We start from the raw sequence: 13,547 nt of genomic DNA, 5'->3' as shown, positions 1-13,547 counted from the left end.
TTCAAGGTCCTTCTCCTCTTGTTTCACCCTCTGAACACATCCTCTGATCGCTGCTGCCGCTAAATAGGTCACTCGGGCAGAGAGGGAGGGAGGAAGTGGGAGAGAGAGAGGAGAGGAGAGGAGAGGAGAGGAGAGGAGAGGAGAGGAGAGGAGAGGAGGCTTTTGGTCCAATGTGACACTGCAGAGTCAATGCAGGGTTCAGAAATACTGCCACAGATCATGTGCTTTCAACTCAAACTGAGCAGCCTGATTGGTTAAAGAGGTTTGAGTCCTCATCCTGTCTGAATGATTGGATATACAACACTGTGTGTGGATTAGGAGATTTGCAAGGCTCTTTAAAACTAGGCTTATGGGTGTTTTAACTCTGGGATTACAAGCACTGATGATGAGTAAGACCCTTTTCTTTAGTTGACTATGTAGGCGATGTGCCAGCATAATAAAATGTTTAAATGACTTTGAGTTCAAAAATAAAAAGTGGCTGAGATTAAGTGGTCATCGTGTTCCTGACTATAAGAGACGCGGTTGTTTTAATTTGGGGTTAAGGCTTTATTTTTACTGCTCTATAAACTCCAAATAAAAGTAAGTGTGAGAATAACGAAGCAGCCCTCCCATCCGGTCTGTTGATTCATCAGAGCACCACTTCACTGCCTGTGAGAAACAACCAAAGGAACTCCTTCAGTGCTGCGTCACACTTTGCAAGTTGCATGTAACTAGCAGGTGATTAAAACTTTTGAGTGAAGTTAATGGAGTGCTTTTAACTACTTCCTGTCAGATTCTAAAGCCACATACTTGACTGCAAAGGGGTTGATGGTTCATGTTGGGTCAACAGTTTCTCCTGGCTGCACGATGTGGAAGAAAATCACTAAGAGCAATTTTCTTTTCACCAATATTGCAATTGCGATTAGATTAGCGTATAAGGGGATGATCATTTTTCAAACATTATTCACATTACCATTGAAAAACATAATAAAATGATCCTAAATGTGATATTTTTAAGGATGATCTGTGCAAAACAAGTATTTCTGTGTGAAACACGTTGCTTCTCTGCGGCACCGTAACACTTCTTTCAGAGATTTTTTCTAATATTTTGACTTTACCAAATATTGCGCTTTCTGCAATTTGGACATTACACTATTGGCAGTTTTTTTAATTGTTGATTTGTTGTGCAGCTCTAATGCAGTTTAAGAAGTGAGAAGTGGAGTCTTGTGCCATCAAGTATTTCCACGATGTGCAGAGGCCATAAACACTCGGGTGTAAGATCAGATTGGGCACCGTACAGAAAGGACTGAAGTGTACGAGTCCATATTGCAATTTTGATAACATTTGGATTAATTGGTCAGCCCTAATGCAGTTTAAAAATCACGAGTGAGAAGTGGAGTCTTGTGCCATCGAGGATTCCCACCAACATTCGAGGAGAACAGAGTCAACCACAACCTTTAAGAGCAGTCGAGTCAACAAGCACACATCCATCTTGGTGAGTGTGGGTGAGTGTCTGAGTGTCTGAGTGTCTGAGTGTGCGTGTGCGTGTGCGTGTGCGTGTGCGTGTGCGTGTGCGTGAGCGTGAGCGTGAGCGTGAGTGTGTGTGTGTGTGTGTGTGTGTGTGTGTGTGTGAGTGGTGGCAGGGAGAACTGCTGAGAGACTTCCTGGCTCGGGGGGGAAGTGCAGCTTGAAGCATTCCTGAGCTGCTTTGAGGGAAGTTGACACCGTAGTTTCGTTTGACAAGATGCCAGAGGTCGTCTCTGATGGGAACTCGCCGGACTCCAGGACCAACAACACACCATCCAAAGGAATATTAATGGATCTGATGGTACAATCGTGTGTGAAATATCTAGGCTAATGTTGGAGGTATGGCAAAGAAATTAGGATATTCGTGGTCCCCAGAGGTTGCTTCCCATTTACTTAAATTATCATCATCAACAAACAGCATAACGTATCAGACACAGTTGTTAACAGGATACGTCCAAACTGAAGCTCTACTATAAGCTAATACAAACTTTCTGTTGCACCCATTACACTAATTATGTTGGAAGTGGTGGAAGTGATTGAGGCCGTGAAGAGCACCGTGTAGCCATGCACTCACTGTTTCTGGTTATAAATAAATGGTATTGCAAGTAAATAATGTTGTAATCACGACACTTTCCACTTTCCTTTGAGTGGGTCCGTGTTTTGACTTTCTTTCTTTTCTACGCCAAGAGGAACCACACAATGAAACACACGTTATTGTCAATGGTTTGACACGCTAACAGACAGTTGGTGGTGGAAACGTTCCTTTAAAAATGGACAAAACCAATCAACGTTTAAGAATATTTAAGGCTAAATGTCTGCACAAGATTACTAGCATTCACAGATACACACATGCGGTATGTTATGACAACTCCACGAGTACAACTGAAGCTAGCATAGCATTCATGTCTCTAGCTTCTGAAATGTGATGCACGAGTGAAACAGAATGTGATCCAACCTTGTCTAATGAGAAAAAGGGAACAACCTAAACCATGATATTTTGGAAACAACTTTTTTTCCAGATGAGATCCATACAGACCCCTCGACCCATAGCCAATGGTAGAGGGCGGTTTTATTTGATGGCCGTTAAGCTTGGCGCCCCAAATTAAGTTTGACTGGATAAAGATAACAGTATAATCTTTTACAAGAACATACTTTTTATTTCAATAAATACAGATATTTAAGAGACAGGATTAGGCACATTGAATTATATCTTATACATTATAAACCAAATAGTAGTGAAGGCTTAATGTTATGAATGAGATTCCTATTTGTTTTGATTTGAAATGTTCTCAAAAGCTGACACAACATTATTTTTCTCATACTCAATAAAGAGGTCAACATTCACAGTGTTTCTGGAATGTGGTGGAACAAAGAAAACTCTGTCCAACATGTGAGTGAGTAAGTGAGGAATATCTGTCTCATCTTCTGTGACCTGATATCAGAGCTGAGGAATGACACGGCAACAAACTCCCTCACAAAGCTCCACTGTACCGAAACCAGCTTCTGCTCCCATTCCTCAGACATGTCGGGACACACACTGATCTAATCCAACCAGGAGAGCAAATTATCTTCAGCCAAATCAGTGATCCATGCGCAAGAGTAAAGAACACAACTGTTAAATCTGAGAGAGATGTGGCAAGAAAAACTGTTCCCGTTGTTGTTGTTAGACTTTATACAGGAAGGTTGATTGTATCTAAACAACCCTGCTTCATTCAGTCAGATAGGTTTCTAATGTTGCACCTTCAGAGCATCTCAACTAGCTGCACAATTCATCAAGCAGATGTGGTGCAAGCTTCAAATAGCAGAAAGCACCATTTTTTTCAAAGACTACATTTCTATTAAAAACCCGTTTCGAGAAAAGGTATTGGCCTACAAATTGTTTAGTATACGGACTTAACCAAACCATTGTTTCCCGTTACATTTCCTCTTAAGTCCAAAAAAAGTTTCCAATGAGAATGAGAATGTTGATACTAAAGAGATATTCAATCGTAAGGCTTTACAGAGGGTGGTGAAAACTGCACAGCACATCACAGGACGGAGCTGCCATCCATGGAGGACCTTTAGTCCCAGCGGCTCAGGAAGGAAGCCCTCAGGATTATAAAAGACCCCCATCACCCCAGCCACAAACTGTTCAGTCTGCTGCCGTCTGGCAGGCGGTACCGCAGCATCCGGACTAAAACCACCAGACTCAGGGACAGCTTCATCCCACAGGCGATAAGACTATTAAACACCTGAACTGTTGAAACAACATCCATAACATTCATCTGCTACTTAGTAATTATTTAACTATTTATCTAATTTATCATTCCAATAGCTTGCATATAGACTCTTATTTCACTTTTTTAAAACTATTTTTATTTTTGTATTTACTTTTTAATATTTACTTGCACTATATTTTTCTGTTTATCTGTATTATTGTGTTGCACTGTTGGAGAAGCCTGTGACCTAAGACATAGATACTCTGTAGCTATGTTCGTATGACAAAGAAAGAACCTTGAACCTCCAATACCCTGAATTATATCGCTGTTGCAATGTGAGTCAAAATAATTGCAATTTGTTTCTGTTTGCCAAATTGTGAAGCCATCATCTGAAGATCTTCAACACTTTTCTAATCTTAAATCAAATCAAAGTATTTGCTTAAATATATACTTGGGAGCCATTTCTAAAAAGGATGTATTTTTCTACCAGCACCGTGTATTTTGCACCATTTGCTCCATCTTAAGATCTGATTCATTAAAAGTTGTTGCAATAATGATATCGCCGCTCAAACATGCCCATTACATATTGATGCTCAGTGCCGTTCGCCCTTTTTTTGTGTCTACAGTATTTTGCAACTATTTGTAATGAAGTAACTATCGTTGCAATCTGTTACTTCATCCCAAAAATACATGCATTTCAGTTTAGACTGACTCTCTGCAGATGTTCATATCATTTCAAAGTAACTGTGTGAGGCCTTCATTGGTTTTTGTTGTTGCAATGAGGCTAATTTGTATTGAAAGAAGCCGAATTTTAATGGCTTTAATTATCCATTAAATGGGTGCAACTAAAGCAGGACAAGGAGGACAGTCCCATTATCGATTTTGAATGTCAGGGCTATAGAATAATAATAGGCCAATGAACGCTAGAATAACATGGATCAAGTAATCCCTTTCATGTCATTCAGCAAATGTGTCTATATAAGAATCAGTGGATATTTGGGGCCACTGTGCTCCTTTTGAAGACATTTTTTAATTTCACTTTTCGGGACAAAGAGTTGTCTTCTGTGAGGAATGAGAAGGATTGCAGACAGGATCGACTTCCTGCTGTGTCTTTCTTTGTTTTTCTAGTTTCCAAATATAACCCAGAGACTTTGGATCCCACACGGGAATAAACTCAGAGTGTACAGTCTACTGCGTGAGACACTTATTGTATTCAAATGAAGTAAATCTGTATGCAACTGAAAATAATATGCAATTAAAACATAAATTCCTCAATCTATACTTAACTTCTCTCCGTCTAACCCTACACATAATCCTTTCGCAGCTGGGATGTTTGTCTCTTTACATACATGTGCTCATGTCTAATGGATGATCAGCGTCAAACACAAGTCAATAATTTATTGAGTATACATATAGAGTTTCACGCTTGAATTGAACAGAAAGCGTCAAAATGTTGGCCTGATTCTGTTGATGCAATGAGCTAAAGCAGGTGTCGGCAACCCGCGGGTCTTTAAGCCCTCTGCTCTGGCTCCCTTGAGCTTAGACAAAAATAAGAAGGAAATGAAATAAAAGTATTTGTAGGACTATTTATATTTTGTTGCACGGTTGAAAATGTTTCGTATCTTGTATTTTGAGGTGATACTGTGACACATAAATAAAAAACAAAACGGTTTTAATTAGCTCAACTAAAATATGCGTCATATCCTGCGACGGTCCCGCGCCAGCAGGTGAATAACCTGACCCCCGGCTCGATGAGCGAACTATGGATAAATCAAAGAAAAGAAAAGTATTGGAGGAACACAGAGGGTTTAATTCTGCGTGGACAGAGTTATCTGGTTTCACAGCAAACGATGCTGGCTTACCGGGATGTTTGATATGTGGAGAGAAGTTGTCAAAGGTGCTGCAGCCTTTACGTATTGGAGGAAAAACACGGAAGAGGAAGACAGCTGACGATCTTCAGTCATAATTCAATCCGTTAACTCTTTTTAGGGTGCAGGGTGCAGCTATTTTATTTATTTATTTCAAAGTGGGTCAATTTTAATTGTATTTTTGTTCCTTCAAATGTGCAGAGGACTACCCAAGTGCTGTGTGGATTTATTTTAAAGTAGGCCTGTGTATTTTTTTTTATTCTCCTTATAAGAGTTATTTGTTTCTTATTAGAGGTAACAGTTTTCTATAATGTATTAAATAATAAATGCAAAAAACCTGTAGTTTTTGTCTATGATGTAACAATATATACAACTTTATAAGCTATCAAGCTATCAAATATGTTTTGCGGCTCCAGACAAAAAGAATGGGTGGAAAAGGGGGCAAAATGGCTAGATACTGTAGATAGATAGATAGATAGATAGATATATAGATAGATAGATAGATAGATAGACAGACTCAGTAAAAAAGGACATATAAAATATACAGAATAATTGAGAATACTCTCTTACCACTCTACTCAACATATATCCCGTTGTTTTGTACAGAAATGGGGGGGGGGGGGGGGGGGGAGTGAGTCTAACAGGAAATGGATGGAAATAAGGGCCAATACTCTTTTATACTTTTCTTGGATGTGTATGAGCTCACGTCTCTGTATATACGTCAAACATAATGTGTTCATTCGATGCATTTTAAAGGCATCCGAGCATGGCGGCAACAAGGCCAGTTGGCCCTCAGCGGTCCCATTCGTACGGGGACATTTCTTATTCCTAAGCGTCCGTCACCAGCAGCAGATTTAACCATCGTCATGTTTTATTCATCGCAGCACTGCCGGAGTCCCTCGGCTGCAGCAGCGGCGTTCAGTCAAATGCACACGCTGTCTTTCCTGGTGAAAATAGTAACGTGTAAAAGATGGCCACATCAAATGTGAATGTGAGTCGTGAAAATCAGCAGATCTCGAGGCCGCGTAAAGGTCACATCGTTGGAAATATGTCAATTCCTTTGAGATGTTTTGTCTCAGGGGGGGATCGTTCTTATCGCTTCAGTCTCACACTTTTCAAACCCCCCCCCTTTTTTGTTCTGATTGTACATCATAATAACAGGGAAAATATTTGACAGCCAATCATAACAATGTCCGGTTAGATTCTTGGCTTTGATGGGAGGGGAAATCAGGAGGCAGCGCTCTTATGAATACGCTTACAAAAGGCCAATCAAATCTAAATATCGCCTATAAAACAGATACAAAAAGCAGCTTTTTGTACCATTATTGCATTATAATGTAATGATATATATATATAGAGTAAGAAGGAATCAGTAGTTCTTGGATATTTTGATAAGATAGTTTTCCAATAAACTATTCAGGGATGTTTTTAGTATTTTCTTGTATTTAACATGCATTATAGAGTGTGTTGCTTGTAAGGGTATTAGGGTAAATGTACACTCTAGTCGAAACAAATAGTCTGATTAAGTCCTGTAATAAATCACGCTATTACAAAGTATTCAAAATAGTTTGTATGACTTATCTTCTGCAGGACGGGGTCCAAAACTAATTTCCTTACAGAGATAATAAAGTATATTCATCTACATTCCTGCTCTGATTTGTTTTATAGCCTCTGAAGCAGAAGAGAATAACATATAACATTTTTCTTTGCTCTGATAACAACCTTTGCTTCATTGGCGGATATTGTTGTCCCTGATACGACTACATATTCTTCATAAGAAAATTCATCGTACGTGTAAACCTACTTGGTAATAAAACCGATTCTGATTCTGACAAAACAACATTAAAACATTTGTGGCTGAGGTTGTGACCTACGACATCAATTTGAGACGCCAACGCCGAGAGACTGTTATAATAACATTCCAATAAAACTAAATGAAACTATGCAATCCTGGAGGATACGCCAAGAAGAACAAAACGATGGAGGTCACACCAGGGACCGTAGGAACCAGATCTTCCTCTACTTAAAGTAAAAGGCAAATGGAAAAACTAAAACTAAAAAAACAGCAAAAACTGGACAACCAGATCCTCCATCCTCAAAAGAAGCAACAAAGGAAATAAGGGCAACATGAAGATTTAAAGGTCCCCTATTATACTGTTTTTCATCAATATATTACAGGTCTCAGATAAATACAAAACATGTCTCTGAAGAGTTTGGCTCCAAACACCAAACAGATCATTGCAGCATCCCATAATCCCCTCTGTTTCAGCCCTGTTTCAAAAGTGCTGATTCTCTGTCTGTTACTTTAGATGAAAATAAGGAGCCCCTCCCCACGCCCCTCTGAGAGATATTTGGTTAAAAAGAACACAATGGTGCTCTAGGAGGAGATTCAGGTGATAAGGGGGGGGGGGGGGGGGGGGTACCTTGGTTGGTGATTGGCTAATAGTTACACAAGCCAAAAAATCGTTATGACATCATAAAGTGGCTAAAATCTGATCAGCTCATTTTCAGACAGGTTTTTATATAAATGGATCAGGACAAAAAGTGAGAGAATCTTTGTTCCTGAAACTTTCAGAATCTCTTTACACAGAGGGGACACATGGTGATGTAGAAAAGACATAGTAGGTGACCTTTAAAAGCTCACATAAAGAATAAGGACTGATGTGTCTGGTAGCAAAACAAGAGTTTGACACGAACACATCAGGTTAGAGGACACTATTGTCTGACTACATGTCACAGTCACACACACACATACTGTACACATGCCAGACCATATATAACACACTCAAGGTTAACCAAGGTCACTTTTGTCCAGCGGCTGAAGCTAATCCTCGCCTGGCTGAGCATCGCGGCTCTATTGACCCTCACTCTGTCCGCTGACCCCCCTGTCTCTCTGAGAGGGAATGAGGTGAAGGGAGTGGCTAATTTGCGGCGACACATCTTTGTTGCTCTTGTTCTTCAGAAAGGAATGTGATCCACACACACACACACACACACACACACACACACACACACACACACACACACACACACACACACACACACACACACACACACACACACACACACACACACACACACACACACACACACACACACACACACACACACACACACACACACACACACACACACACACACACACACACACACACACACACACACACACACACACACACACACACACACACACACACACACACACACACACACACACACACACACACACACACACACACACACACACACACACACACACACACACACACACACTGTATAGCATGCAAAGGGTCCCAGCTAATGGACTTCAAAGGGTCTCAGGGGTCAAGAGGTCAGGAGCCTCGGAGGGGAAACCCCACAGCTGTAAAGCTATTAAAAATATGACCTAATTGTTATTGTTATTCAAGGTTCTGATTCTGAGGAATGTTATTGCCGTTAGATGAGTGGAAATGACTTAGAAACTTGAACATAACTGCCTTGTTGAACAGATAATGTAAAACAAAACAAGGCTTTACTGTAATGGTCTCTAAAGCATTGTTTATAACAGGTTTTTAAGATGTTACTAATGCCGTTTGCCAATGCTTTATAGACAAGTTGTAAGGAAAACTACTAGGGCGGCACGGTTAATTCAAATATTTTATCAATTTATCATCAAATTGCAGATAGCACAATATATGTTTAAGACTTAATATTCGTTTAAATTGAATTTTTTTATGAAGTATTGTGAAGCTGCAGCGATATCCGGGCCAATCAATCATATTCTAGAGACTTCACAAATACAGACCCTCTGAAAAAATGTAATAATTTAAATATATTTTTCAATGAAAATGTATTATACAGTAATACTGTGATTCTCATTTACAATATGAGTCAAAATAATCAAAATGTGTATTTTTTTTACAAAACATGCAGCTTTATCAACTAATTAATATATTTTAACAGAACATGTTTGCATTTATAAGCAGAATATAAACATTTAACAAGTAGTTTACAATGCATTTAATGTATATGCATGTAGGGAGGGAAAGGTTTTAAAGGTCACCTATCCTGCTATTTTTAGGCAATAGCATAGGTCTCAGATATATAAAAATATATAAAAAACATGTCTATGAAGTGTTTTGCTCAAAATACCAAACAGATCACCCATTCTAGCCATGCCTCATATCCCTCTATTTCACTTCCTGTTTAAAAAGTGCTGATTTTGGGTCAGAATAATTGATAATAAATAAAAAAGGAGGGGGCTGAGCTCATGCGGGACCCGGCAGCTACTGTCTAAACTAAATACTGCCGTGATGAAACGCCATATCATGGATTATCAAGGATTATTTCTGAAACAGTATGGAGCTCAAAGGCTTTCTCTCTTGCCGGTTATACCACAAGGTGAGTTCCTTTTTATTTCCTGCTTCTTCACACACATGCTCTCCAGTACAGGTTAGCTCTGAGTGTTAGCGATGCTAATGTAAACACCGACCATATTACGTCCAAAACAGTCGGGCATTGTTTCTGATAGTAACTTTCTGATAGGGCCGTGGGTCCACATTTCAGATATTACGTCATATCGGACGCAAATCTGGATCAGCTCCGTTGTAGCCCCGTTTTTAGAGATTTGGGTACGGAGGAAAAGAGAGAGGGTTTTATTTTCTGACGCTGCGTGAGTTCCCTGACACACCGGGGACACATGTTTATGTATAAAAGACATAAAAAAGTGCATTTTGCATGATAGGTCCCCTTTAATATCCAGATCCATTTTTCTAGTTCCTGTTCGGCAAAATCCCCAAAACTGCTGCACCAACAAATCTTTTATCTCTCCCCACACTTCTTATTATCGAAGATCAGTGTTCAAAACATCGAGTTAGATACTTCTTATTTTCAGTCGGTGCTGATCATTGGTTTCAACGGTTAATATAACCAGTGGTAGATTTGGATCAGCTGAGGCTAATGATCGTTAATTTCAACTCTGTAAAGCCGTTTGCATTTACAGTTCATATATTAGGATGCTCATCTAGTTTTGAAGTTGTGCTTTATCAGCAAAACAAATGATGATAAGACTTCTTTGAGTTCAGATTCAACAAATTAAAGTGTGCACATTTGTGTTTGTTTTCTTTCATTTAATGTCGAGTAAAGTGTATCGCGAATCTCTGAGTGAGGAAGACACATACACTGGGATGAGGCTTATCAAAAATGTATGATAAACTATATATATATACTGTATATACGGCCTATAAATGATAAATAGGGATGGGTCACTATTCCTGGAAATGGGCTGACGACAATCGGCACATTTTTCAGCAACTTATAAATAGTTAAATCATCAAAATGCATGATTTAAATGATTCCATTTAATATTTTAACACTTGTATCTCCAGAAGGGATTTCTTATTGGAAGGTACTGTAAGCGTGCATTTTGTCCGGCAGTGGCTCAGTCAGTAGGGGCTTGGACTGTGAGCTGTAGGGTCGCCGGTTCAAGTCCCCGACCAGACCTAAAATATGGAGTGTGGACTGCTACTTGGAGAGGTCCCAGTTCACCTCCTGCCCTGCCGTGGTGCCCTTGAGCAAGGCACCGGACACAGACAGATTTCACAACCCTGAATGTAAGCACTTTGAATTGCCTTGTGTTGAAAGGTGCTATATAAATAAACTTGCCTTGCCTTGAATGTGTTCTAAAGATGGCTTAAAACTGATATTAAAGGCATTTATTTTCAATGTTTAAGGGTTGCCTTATTAGTTAGTAATTCACTTAACCCTATTGCATACTTTTCTTATATAAAACCCACTTTTGTGTGTTTTTCGGGCCGTTTTGCTCTCTGTGGGACCATCTGAGATGTGATACAGCGTTGACTGACAGTCCTGACAGCTTCACAGCGACGGACAGATTTAATGATGTGGGAAAGAAGAAGTCCATGTGGAATCAGTTCAAACACAGCCGGAGCTTGACCCTCAGTGTAGTCGGGGATAAAGGAGCCTTGTGAGGCCTGTAAAGCTCAGCTAATGTTGGATGAAATCATTGCATCTCAATATGTGGAGCATGTGCAGAGCGGAAGACTCACCATGTGGTAGTTGATGATTTCCTGGAGGCTCTCGCCGCACTTTTCCAGGCACTCCTGCACAGAAGAAAATGACATAATTCTTTAAGTAGATAGTACATGAGGATATGTTCTCCTCAGAACAGCTGCTATAGTTGCATCTGGAAGTAAAAGAGAGAAATAAATACAGCCAAAAACTAAAAACCATAATAGAAAATGAGATGATCTGCAAAGCTAAAATTAAGCTGGTTAACTTGAGGTACTCTGGAGGATTGAATTAACTGTAATTGTATGGTTGCTTCAGTGTTTTTTTACAATGGAAACTACAAATACTTTAATAAGGAACTCTCACTTAGGTTGAAGCCAAGAAGGCTTTTAATAGCACTTAATGTCAGCAGCAATAAAAAAGCATTAGGTGCTGCGAGACGAGACAGAAGTACGTTTCCAGATCGGATCTGATGCTCACTTCCTGTTCTGTTAGTAATCAGGTTAACTCACACACACGAGACACAAGTCATAATCACAGGAGACTTTCACTATCATACATTTTACATTACATGTTACATGTTAGATGCTTTTATACATACTCGATACTGTGGGCAATCCCCACAGGAGCAATTTGGGGTGAAGTGTCTCAGGGACACAACGACATGCTGACTGCAGTGGGGTTTGAACCTGTGCTCCCCCGATCCGAACACCATCACACAACCCACTGCGCCACACGCCCCCTCCTTGTTATCATACATTTTACCTCCTTGTGTCTATCTGATAAAATGTTATATTTAGCTGCATGCACCTTTTAAAGTTCTTAACAAATAATCTGAGGGGAATTTCTTGTTGTGTATTTTTAACTTGTGATGTGTCATTTTGGAAAGCACTTTGAGCTGCATGTGTTGTATGAAAAGCGCTATATAAATAAAGCTTTATTATTATTATTATTATTATTACTATAACTGTTGTGGCTCTGATCCTAGCCACTAAACATGGCTAAATATGTAATAAAGGCTCCAATGCCACTAGATGAAATGGCCTGTCCTCACCGATATCGACTCATCCTTCTTGCACTGTTGAGATAAATCCCGGACGCCGTTAACGAAGAGTTTGTTGGCGCTGACGTACGCCTTCCCGGCTTCGATCATCCCACTGCATAGCTTCACCAGCTGTGGAGCACAGAGACACATCAAATGAAAATATATCACTTTAAGGAGTGGAACAAATAAACATGACAATTACTGCAGAAGTCCATATCTTTGGACGAAAGATTGGAAAAGTAGGTTCGGTATTAGGTATCATGTTAGGGTATTTGGAGAGTGTTCAGTGTTTTTTTAGCTTGTGATTGTTCTGTATAATATAATATTAAAACGTTTTAATAGCATTAACAGCAAACCAGGTGATGCAAAGTGTGGCTCCCTACATGTTCTACCATGAAGCAGGATGAATATCCTTGTCACAGGAATCATGTTACTGGTTGGCTGCTGGTTTTCTTTGGTAGTTAAACTATCCCTTACTGTTAGCTTAGCACTTCGCCACAGAATTAAAATGGCTGAGCATGGATGGCACCCTGCAGATTTCACTTAACATTGCATGATAATTCGCTGAAGGCCATATTTCCCCACTAATCTGGTGTGTTTTCGTCATAAGACTTACAAAGGAAACACAATTGTAGTAGAGAAACATCAAATCTGTTTTAAGTTTTTTAGCTGTTTAAGCAAAAATAATTACAAACATTAAGGGAATTTCTCTGACAAAATTATATTCCAAGCATTGAGGCGGTGGGAGACAATATTCACCAAATATATATTTTGTTTTGTTAAAGGTGGGGTAGGTAATTTTGGAGAAACCGGCTCGAGATCGCTAGAATTTGAAAATACACAGCCGGAAAAATTCTGCCACTTCCTTACAGAGCCCCTCCTCCAACACACACGAACGCGCACATGACCAATGAGGGCACG

General features: G+C 39.7%; 1 protein-coding gene across 2 annotated transcripts in view; it reads right to left on the bottom strand.

Annotated features, from left to right (window-relative positions):
• LOC117483512 (arf-GAP with coiled-coil, ANK repeat and PH domain-containing protein 3-like) overlaps window positions 1-13,547 on the bottom strand; it is a 90,482-nt gene that overhangs the window by 36,489 nt on the left and 40,446 nt on the right. For both annotated transcript variants that reach the window (XM_034131871.1, XM_034131872.1), the window contains exons 3-4: window positions 12,636-12,755; window positions 11,620-11,673 (exon numbers count right to left, since the gene is read on the bottom strand). In XM_034131871.1, coding sequence (XP_033987762.1) covers window positions 11,620-11,673; window positions 12,636-12,755 — 174 coding nt within the window. The remainder of the gene's footprint in view (window positions 1-11,619; window positions 11,674-12,635; window positions 12,756-13,547) is intronic.

This window comes from Trematomus bernacchii, unplaced genomic scaffold, assembly GCF_902827165.1.
Source record: "Trematomus bernacchii unplaced genomic scaffold, fTreBer1.1, whole genome shotgun sequence".
NCBI classification, from domain to species: domain Eukaryota; kingdom Metazoa; phylum Chordata; class Actinopteri; order Perciformes; family Nototheniidae; genus Trematomus; species Trematomus bernacchii.
The sequence above is the reverse complement of the archived record's forward strand: the minus strand, read 5'-3'. Positions and strand labels throughout refer to the sequence as shown.